At 39.7% G+C, this 11,014-nt stretch overlaps 1 protein-coding gene across 2 annotated transcripts in view; it reads left to right on the forward strand.

Annotated features, from left to right (window-relative positions):
* CCDC138 (coiled-coil domain containing 138) overlaps positions 1-11,014 on the forward strand; it is a 30,047-nt gene extending 19,033 nt beyond the window's left edge. For both annotated transcript variants that reach the window (XM_075265123.1, XM_075265125.1), the window contains 5 exons: positions 557-673; positions 784-961; positions 2,420-2,596; positions 8,073-8,211; positions 10,346-11,014. In XM_075265123.1, coding sequence (XP_075121224.1) covers positions 557-673; positions 784-961; positions 2,420-2,596; positions 8,073-8,211; positions 10,346-10,517 — 783 coding nt within the window. In that variant the 3' untranslated portion in view covers positions 10,518-11,014. The remainder of the gene's footprint in view (positions 1-556; positions 674-783; positions 962-2,419; positions 2,597-8,072; positions 8,212-10,345) is intronic.

Consider the following 11,014-nt stretch of genomic DNA (forward strand, 5'->3'; position numbering starts at 1 on the left):
GTTTGCTTGCCTCCGATTATTATCCGTCAGGATCTGAAAAGATAATCAGTATTTATTGGAGTTTGTCCTGCTCCTGCTCACGGCAGCCACCCCTTCCCCTTCTAACTTTTGTGGGGCCCCAGCAACATGATATACGATGCAGAAAGGGAAGCGGAGGTGGTGTGAGAAGGAGCAGGGATCGGTAAGTACCGGTAAATATTGCCCGTTACCTAGCAGGTAATGGAAGATAACAGCCTATTAAAAAAAGAGCATCAGCCTACTAAGGTACTGTTACCGCTTCTACCCCGGTACTTACACCACTGGGGATATGCTTTATCGACAAGTGGAAGTCTGACTTCAGGGATCCATAATGATCTTGAGAACATTACCAGGTCCTGTTTTGTTCCCTACATAGTGCTGTAATAAACTCCCATTCCAGTGGGTGCCTTTAATGGTCACAACCAACACTGCTGCCCTATTATTCTGAGGACTGATGTGGATCGCAACAAGTAGATCCCAACTGATGTGCATTTTTGGTGTAGCCATTAAAACAAATGTCTCTTGTGTTCTTTTGCAGATTTTGCCTGTTATTGTTGAGCAGTTTCAATGGATGCCATTGGTCAATAGTAAACTGCATTTTTCTTTCATGAGGTTTTCATATTGGACATTGAGGCAGCTTGATAACCGAACCCAGGTCAGGCATTTGCCTAAAGGTCTTTTCTGGTCATATACTAACTAACATTACAATTTTAAAATATTTTGAAAAGTACCCAAATCTTTTTACAATTTATTTTATATCCACAGTCTACTTTGACCTCAACCATAAGGCGCCTTGGTGAGGAGACATTTAAAGGAGTAGTCTATCATCCTGGAGAAGAAAGTATACTGGAGGATAAGCCACGACCTGTAGCTTTCTTTAAAAGCAACAATTTTGCACTGAGATTCATATCAACTCTAGTCGTACTTAAAACTGTGACACAAGGTAATGATCATTACACTTGAGTCAGTGTTTTACACAAGTACAAATTGGACTCGCATGTTCTACAGCAATGCTTCTCAGATTGAGGTGGGGCATTGCTAAGGAGGCAATTATCGTAGGAATGGCCTTATTCTGATTTTTTTTTTCTGCTACACAAGCCTTACCCTAAATGCCCCATAATTTGATTCAGCATATAATGAATGACATTTTTTTTTTTTTATGATATCTTGAAACTGAGCAATATTTGCCTTTGTAGTATGGACTTCAATGGGTGAAGCCAAATTACTACTAGGTTCTTGGTCTTGAAGCAGTAGTGGAAAAAGATAGCCCAGAAGCCCTGCTCTGCACAAATATACTTTATTAGCTGTTTTACTCTGGCACACCACAAAGCTCATTCTTAAAGCCAATCTTGGTTCTAAAACCACTTTTCATAAATAAATAGTACAGGTAAAGAAATCTGTATCCTGAACTCCGCTTTATATCTCTAGTATCTCTGTATTTGTATTCAGCCTCACATAGAAGTCTATGGAGAGGGGAGAGAAAGGAGGAGCTTGCTTAATCATTCTGTACTATGATAGAGTCTTCTATTACAAGATGGAGTGGAGTTAAGTGCTATATTGGTTATAATGTGGAGCAGATAGGTTAGGTATATCTTTTACAGCAGACTCCTCATCTCCCTCCTCTAAATGGAAGGCAAAGCTGCTGCATAAGGGTGCACGGAGGAAAATGGTGCTGAATTTGGTATGGAATCCGCCTCAGATTGTGCACTGAAAAAAAAGCCTCCTGTTGAATTTTCTGCTAGCAGGAAAAGGAACCCATTGAAGTCAATGGGAGGCACAATTCACCAAATTCAGCGCCATTTTCCTCCGCTTGAATGCACCCTAAGGTGTGTCTTTTCCTGCCGTCGTTTTTCCCTGCACATAAATGGAGAATAAAGCGCTTATTTTGTTTTTTGTTTTGTTTTTCTTGTTGGTTTTTTTTAAGTAAATGTTATTACGAAGTTTATTGTTTTCACCTGCACTATTCAGCTAAAAGAAGTTGATTTATAATTGGAGATGCAGTTTTAAACTCAAGCTCTGGAAGGTTATCTTTACATGGTTATGCCACAATAAAAAAAAATCCTAAAAGGCTTTAAGGTCTCCTGCACATGGGCATATATGGTCTGTATATTGCCCACATTTCTCAGAGCGAATTTGGTTTAGACAGTGGGATTCCTTGCATCATAGTAATCTACCTCCCTGCCGCTCTACTGTCCCACACTTTGTATAGTGCAAGCACTTCTACCATCACTGTGATGCAGAGTCCCATTCTCTGTATCAGAGTCCATTTGGGAAATGTGGCCAATATACAGGCTTGGTTTTCCGGATTGTATTTGCTTGTGTTTAGGAACGTTTACAGCTATGTGAATAACTTGGTGTATAAAATGAGATTTGACTTTCTCAAACTCTTCTTTATTTCTAGTGGATTACCTTGCTCAGGCATTGGATTCTCTTTGCATGGACCTGAAAAGTGATGAAGGAAGATCTCTGTTCTTGGAGTATCAGGCAGTGCCTGTTGTTGTAGATCTTTTGCATGTCCCAAATAGGGGACTTATTTCAGGCATTCTTGATATTTTGCTTCAGCTTTCAATGGAGACAAGTAAGTTAATATTTTAGATTATATTTTTAACCCTTTCAAGACTGGTGGTGTTTTGGACCTTTGTGACCAGAGCTAAATTTCATCTTTTGTAATACTGCATTTTAGAGGGATTGTCCGGGATAAAAAAAAAAAAAAAAAAAATTACATTAAACACCAGACCTCCACACACCTACTTTATAAATAACTTTTATTAGCAAAAGTGAATATTTACCATGATCGCTGGGACGGTCACGTGACCGCCCCAGGCACATTTTCATACTACCCTGTGACTCTCTATTTCGACGCTTCCAGAGACGGGGGTTACATACTATATCCCCCCCTCTCTCTCCTTCGACCCATTCCCTCCCTTCACTACACTCCTCCTATCCTCAGTCCTCCTCTCCCATCCCCTCACTACACCCCACCCAGCATACTTATCTTTCCTTCCTGCCATCTTCTATCAGGTTGCATCATCAGCGATGTGCACGCAGTGAACAATAGTAGGCTATTGCTCAAACGTGAGCCCCCTGGTGCCGTCACAAAGATGGCTGCTGGCGGTGCAGTGGGACAGCTAGCTAGGGAAAAAGGGAGGGGGACAGTGAGTGGGAGAGGGGGCGTGGTGATGGAGATCTAGTATTCTAATGATGGCTGCTGAGGGTGTAGTGGGTGGGCTATCTAAGGAAACAGGGACACCCATTAATAGCACTAACAGACCTTTTTTTTTTTATAAAATGACTTTTTGCACTTTAACTAGAAAAAAACACAAAAACAGCACCGCGCGGTACCTAGTGCATTATCCCTTATATTAGAAATTAATCAAATATTGGGACAGTTGGAAAATCACCTTTTGATAAATGTTAAGTATGCCCAACAAATATCAACACAATACAATGAGGGACCATCATCAGCAGGAATCCCCAAGAAACCGTAGTAATGAACACATCAAGACCAATCCATCCAATATATAGCATAGGAATGGAATGGAATGGCTCCGCGCTTAGCCTCAGGAAATGTTTATTCAGACCTTCAAAAAACCATAAACATAAAATCGTTCCTTTCTCAAGTGTCCATTTGGTCAGCACTTTAAGGCATTAGAACCTGTTACTTAGCCAGTTAATTTATGTCGCGGAATCATCAATAGGTTAGTGGTTGTAACAGACTAGAAAAAATGAGGTTTTCTCCATTTGCGTCTTGTGTTGTTGATCAGCCTTATTCAAGCAAATGAGTCTCATACAACTTTTATCTAAGTTTTGACTGGGTTATCAAAGATTAAAAAACAAAATAAAAAAACGACATATCCAGTAAGCAAGTCAAGCATAATAGTACTAGTGTAGAAAAATAAACGGACAATATTTTGACGTTTGTTCGATGATAGAGTTACAGTATCCGGAGTATAATGCTGTAAGTGGAAACACATAATGATAAAAGTAGCAAATGTATGCACATACGTTTCAGTTTTCTAAACTCTCTAAGCGGAGTACAGTAAGGAAGATAAAGCCATGGACCAGACAGTAAAATAAGATCCAGAAGACCAGTGTCACTAGACAGTCTTTATTATACTGGTGACTTCAATCCTGATAATACAGACAAAGTCTTGGAAATCCAGCAGGAGAAGGTAAAGTGAGATAATAAAACATGTTATCAAATCTAATGGCTTGCTGTTTATAGGCTAAATAAGTAGTAGCTTGTTTATATTACAGAAGATGTCAGGGCTCTTACAAAATAGACACTATTGTATCAACCATCTTTGTATAAATGAATTAGACCCCATTCACATGACTGAGTGTGTATCTGAGTGGAGGCCGAGTTTGCAGCTGAATCCGAGTGTCTTGATTATATTCCATTATACACTTACCTCTATGGGGACTTCTGATCAGTTATGTTTGAATGAAACAAAGCAGGATAGGAGCTGCTCTATTTTCAATGGAATGAAATGGAACGGACCATCGCAGGCCCCCACAGATGACACACTCGAACGTGTGCATGTATAGGCGATTCTAAGAAACTATGTAATAGGGTAGTTTGGGCATTGAGGATTGGCAAATTTTTTTTATTTTTTTTTTCATATTTTCCGTCTCTTGTCTTCCAAATTTCATATGTTTAAAAAAAATTATTATTTTTTTTGACATGGCCATATGAGGGTTTATTCTTTGTGTAACAAGTTGTATTTTTGGTTGGCACCATGTAGGAGTGTAATGTAATGTTTTGGGGGCATCCACATGCAAAAAAAAAGTACAATTCTGTCAATTTTTGATTGTGTTTTGTTTTTATGGTGTTCACTCCAAGGACCTGGCAATTTTTTCAGTGGGTCATCATAATTATGGTGATACCAAAAATATATTGATCTTACGCTAGGTTCGCATCTGCATTCAGGTTTCCGTTCGGGGGGTCCACTTGGGGACCTCCCGAACAGAAAGTTAATCCGCATAAAAAAGCTTAGGAAACTCGAGGACCCCATAGACTATAATGGGGTTCTGTGTGGTTTCTGCACAAAAAATGCAGAGAGAAAAGTGTTGCTTGCAGCACTTTTCTCCCTTCATTTTTCATGCAGAGAGGGGGACAGAATCCTCAAACGCAGATGTAAACCGAGCCTTATTATATTTTACTACTTTTACTAAATAGAACTCCATTTTGTGAAAATATACTATTTGCCTAGAGGCACCATATTTTGGTGTCCATAACTTTTTTGTTGATAGAGCAATGTTAGGGCTCCTTTTTGGCGAGACAAGTTTTAGTTTATATTGATACTGTTTACTGATATATACAACTTTTAGATCACTTTTTGGTTTTTCTTTGGGTGTGAGGGACAGTTGATGAAAACACAATGTGTGCCTTGTGGTTTTTATTTTATTACATCATTCATGATACAGGATTTTTTTATTTTTTGTCTGTTCCACAAGGGGACTTGAGCTTGAGATTGCTTGATCCCCTGTACAATATACTGCAATACTTTTGTATTGCGTTATATAGAACAAAATTGGCTCTGTAGATTAGATCAAGACCTATTACACATCTGTACACGACAACAAGGAGGCCATTGATTGTTCTTCTGACTGCCATGGCATGTTCTTGGAACACTATGATCTTGGTGTGTGGGAAGCCAAGGGGATGCAAAAAGCCTCCCCCACTTCTAGCCAGCCAGATGCAATGATCACTTCCGAGTATTTTCTGACTCTTCAGATAGTGCCAGGTCCTGACTATAGTATACAATAAGCCATTGAAAATAATTTCTTAGTAAATTCTGTGTTCCATGAGTTAATTTTGTGTTAATAAAAACAAAAAAAACCAACATCCTCCCTAGTTTAAGAGCAAACATGAGATTCCTTTGAAATGTATATGGCAAAAGTCTGCTTATTTGCCGGCTTGTTCTTTACCAACTCTCTTACTTGATAGCTTTCATCAGTTTAAGATTAATGGTCGTGTTTAAGATTACCGGAAAACTGAACTCAGCGAGGCTTTTGTAATTGCGTATCATTAGTTTTTGGTAGAATTTTTTTCACTTTATTTTCCCTATCATTTGTGTGATCTGCTGCCAGTGGAATATAAACAACTAGGCATATATATAGAAAACGTATGGGTGCTAAGCAGAATAGGATTTATAAGATTACCTCATCACCATTTTGCTTTATAAAGGGCGCAGAGAATGGCTAAATTGTAGACCATGGCTGTATAAGTTTTTTTTCTTCTCTTTCTTTACCTTTTTCATTTAATTGTTAGACTAAGAAGAATTTTCAGTGTAACATTAGGAAAGATTTCCTTTGTGTTCTTACATTTGTTCCTGATCTGTTCACACATCTGGACAATTCAGTTCCTCGCTAGGCCAAGAAACAAATGTTTCCTCTTAAAACATGTCATGAAGTACCATTCGAGCCAATCACAATCATGTTTTACAATGTCTGTTATGGAGAACAAAATAAATCTTTCTGTCATGCAGGAAGAACAGTCTTTACTAGTGTCTAGTATAACTCCTATACAAGTAAATGGATAGTGAGAGAGTCAAACATAGGGGCACCCAACCTCTCACTCAGCCTGGGTGCTATGGCTGTCTCACTAGGTGGGAGAGGGGACTGTGCTCTCCGCAGCGAAACCGTTTTTTTTTTTGTTTTTTTTAAACCGGACACAGAGTACTGCATGTCCAACTTTGTGTCCGGTTAAAAAAAAAAAAAGCAGTTTCGCCACGGAGAGCACAAAACGCTCACGGCCAGACACTTTTCAAACCCATTCAAATGAATAGGTGTGAAAAATGACTGCAGGTTTCTGTCTCCTGTTCAGTTTCAAGTAGGAAACGGTAACCTGCAGAATGGAGACCGGGGCGCAGATGTGAACAAGCCCTAATATGTAAATACTTGTTCACAATGGACTGAGGGTTAGCATTTGTTTACATAGAGAGATAACAGATCAGGCTTTATCAGCAACCTGCAATTAGCTGCTGCCAAGAGCAGTTTAATACAGTATGTGAACATAAATTCATAACAGTCATGAAGCCATGTCATTTACCGGGATATAATGTAGCCTATGTGTTAATCCAGGTTACAAAGTATCTATGTGCCGAATTTCATTCAAATCCGTTCAGCCATTTTGCGTGATTGAGTAACAAACATAAATATTTTCACATTTATCATATTAGTAGGATAAGATATACTGTGTTTTATTGGGATCTAGGAATTTTTTTTGCTGTCTGTGTAGAACTTCATTGGCATTTTCCTCCCCAGGGTGAGTTGGTATAGTTGTATTTCACAGTTCAATCTTTGGTTGCTTTTTTCAAAATGAACAATATCAGTGAAATGTCATCGTCTCCATAGAACAATAAGGAGGGCTTGGTTGTGATAACTATTTATCTGATGGACTAACTCTCCTTTACAACTGTTGTATCTTTATGGTCATTTAAGAGAGATGAGTCCTTATTTCTAAAAAATGTTTATGTCCTTTAGGACAGGGGTCCCCAATCCACTGGTCTGCGAACCAGGATCGGACTGTTGAAGGTCTTTCGCGGGTCTTGTGGCAGCTGGCTTCAGTCTTAGCTGGATACTTCGTGCTAGGCTATGTTGCTGTGGTAGCGTGTAAACTATCGGATAGCGTGGTGTCCTGTAGCTGCTAAGGATGCCACACTACCTGATAGTCTACACGTTACCATTGCAACATCGCCTAGTGTAAAGTATTCAAGCTTGGTTTCTAGCAATTAGTCATGTCCACTCAGACGCTCGTGTCACACCCGCCTGCCCCATATGACCAAAGCCATCTCTCACCCCCACCACACCCTGCTAGGCCATGGTAAAATGGTCTTGCTTGAAGCTGGTCTCCAGTGCAAAAAAGGTTGGGGACCACTGCTTTAGGACATTTTACTGCAAACTATTGTGCCACATATTGCTTACTGAACATTTGCTTCAAAAATTCCTACACCACGCTCACAAATCCTGGTGTAGAAAACGTGTGGGCCTTCGTCTATCATGCCCAGTTTTGAAACTGTAGTTTTATATATTTTTTATTTATATTGCAGGATTTTTGCAGCCATTCCTGGAGTCATGTAGCACAGAATCGTTTTTTTGTACATGTGCTGCGTTACTCAAAGACACCAAAGTCGATGTGCAAGTACTTGAAAAATTAAGCATTGTTTTGCAGAAGCTTTCCAAGGTCCGGTAAGTCAAATAAATGTTTAAAGGAACATGAAGCCTAAAATAGAATCGTAAAACAAAACTGGTAATACAGATCAGTCAGCAAGATTTTCTACTTATTCTTGGAACCAAAGGCGTAACTAGCAAAGACTGGGCCCTATAGCAAACTTTTGACTTGCACCCCCCTCCCCTCCCCACAGCATAGCACCCCCTTTCCTGGCCCCCCACACAGTATAACACCCTATTTACATATACTAAAATGTCCCAAAGTCTCTACCAGGCAGTATAATATTCCATAGGAGCCCCTCCTCAAGGTTTAATGTCCCTCAGTGAACCCTCCACACAGTATTATGTCTGAAGAGTTCCCAGAATATAATAATAGCAGTATTTGTTGGGGTTTACCTAACAAATACTCTTCCCGCGGGATCGCGACCTTCTTTATCTTTCCCTGCTCACGGCTGCCTCCGCTTCCCCTTCTGCCCACCAGGGTGCCCCATGCGTCCCATATCAATTCGCTATCATTGATGTGATATGGTTTGCTAAGTAAATACAGTGGGGAAAAAAGTATTTAGTCAGCCACCAATTGTGCAAGTTCTCCCACTTAAAAAGATGAGGTCGGCCTGTAATTGACATTATAGGTAGACCTCAACTATGAGAGGCAAACTGAGAAAACAAATCCAGAAAATCACATTGCAAATTATGGTGGAAAATAAATATTTGGTCACCTACAAACAAGCAAGATTTCTGGCTCTCACAAACCTGTAACTTCTTTAAGAGGCTCCTCTGTCCTCCACTAAGTCTATGTAGAGGGGAGGGCGAGGAGGGAGCCTGCTGCCTGCTAGTTGATTTATTACCTCTGCCTGTGCAGTGCTAGAGTCTTGCCTTGAACATACAACATTGTCAAAAGTGTTTGCTCACTGTTTAGCAGAATCAGTTATTTCTGTGTCTTTTCTAGCAGCCAATCCCCTCCACAGATTTCTATGTAAAAGTTAGCTCAGCCTCATCTTGATCTTGAATAAGAAATATTAGAAAGTTCCTTATATTCACAGTTGTTTTATAACTAGAGGTACACTTTACGTGGCGTGTGATTATAAGGATGAGGCCTTTACGTTGCTGCGTTGTTGTTGTTTTTTTTGTTTTTTTTTTAATTAAAGGGATCCTATCATTAAAACACAATTTTTTCTGGTTGACACGTAGGAATAGCCTTAAGAAAGGCTATTCGTCTCTTACTTTTCGTTGTCTTCTCCGCGCACCGTTCCGTAGAAATCCTGATACTTGTCGGTATGCAAATGAGTTCTCTCGCAGCACTGGGGGCAGTCCCCAGCGCTCAAGCAGCACTGCGGGCGTCCCCAATGTTGCGAGAGAACTCTTCAGCGCCGCCTCCATCTTCTTCAGGAATGTCCTCTGCACGCGTCTTCTTCCGGTGCAGGAGGTCAAACTTGTAGGTCTCGGGCAGAGCCGACTGCATATGCCCACAGGCCACAAGAAAATGGCCGCTTACTTACTGTGAAAGCGGGATTTCTACGGAACGGCGGCGCAGAGAAGACAACAAAAGGTAGGAGACGAATAGCCTTTCTTAAGGCTATTCCTGCGTGTCAACCAGAAAAAAATGTGTTTTAATTATACATAGGATCCCTTTAAAGACAGGTGCGGATTGAGCAGAAGGCAGAAATATAAAGGTCCATTCACACGGAGGAAAAAGGTGAGGAATTTGGTGTGGAATTTCAGCTCTGCTAGCAGAAAAAGGAACCTAATGAAGTCAATGGGAGGCTTTTTATTCAGCGCTGAAATTCCACACCAAATTCCTCAACATTTTCCTCTGTGTGAGTGGACCCTAAGTGTTACCTTTGTATTTCCCATTCCTTTTGTAGCCACTCCTGCCTCAGCTTTTCCACAACATGAAACCTTAGCTTAAAGGAGGAAAAGCATAAGATGTCATGAGTAGAAAAGTAATGCAGGTGAAAAGATGGATAGTCATAACATCCAGTAAAGACACTACTTGTAAATGAAAGATGAAACAGAGTCAGATTATTTGCGATCTGCAACTCTTTTTGACAAAATGTCCTCATGTCATCTGATACATCACTTCAAACCTGACTCAAAAAACATCCCGTATAATATCCATATATTTAATAGCTTGTTTCTTTTTCCTTCTCAGGAGCAATAAGAAGTTGTTTGAAATTTTCAGCATCCCTCAAGTGATCCAAGAATTGCAAAGGACAGCAAACTCAGATCATGCATTCCTTGTCATTAATCTAAACTCAATCCTCTTCCACTTGGGGTTCGCAAAGACAAAAGCTTTGTCACCCACAGCCAGCATTGATCATTGACCGTTGTTGAGTTTATGCTTTTTATTTGAAATCTTTCCAGGTTTACAGGTATATATATATCATATTGATGTGAATGACTGTGCTCTATAGACTGTGTAAAGTATATTTTTTGCAGTATGTTTACTGTATACAGGAGTAATGTGTCACCCTTGCAGGAATGTTGTGTACTTATAAATGTTTGTTAAACCTCCAGTTAGAAACCACTTTTCATAAAAGAGTAGTGAAGGTGAAAATAAGAAAATTTATAATTGTATTACTTCTAGGTTGGAGATAAGAAGCTACCAGTGCACAGAATGAGTCAATAAAGTAACTTATTCTCCAACCCTCCAAGCTGCATAGAGCTCTGTGAGGCTGAATACGGAGATATAATGCAAACAAGCAGTCAGATGGAAGATAAGTTATAGGAGAACAGTTTAAAAAGTGGTGAAAGGAACAGAAATATATTCCAACATTGTTTATATTCACATTCATTTAGAAAAGTTGTTTATAATAGTAAG

Source organism: Leptodactylus fuscus, chromosome 2 (genome assembly GCF_031893055.1).
Source record: "Leptodactylus fuscus isolate aLepFus1 chromosome 2, aLepFus1.hap2, whole genome shotgun sequence".
NCBI classification, from domain to species: domain Eukaryota; kingdom Metazoa; phylum Chordata; class Amphibia; order Anura; family Leptodactylidae; genus Leptodactylus; species Leptodactylus fuscus.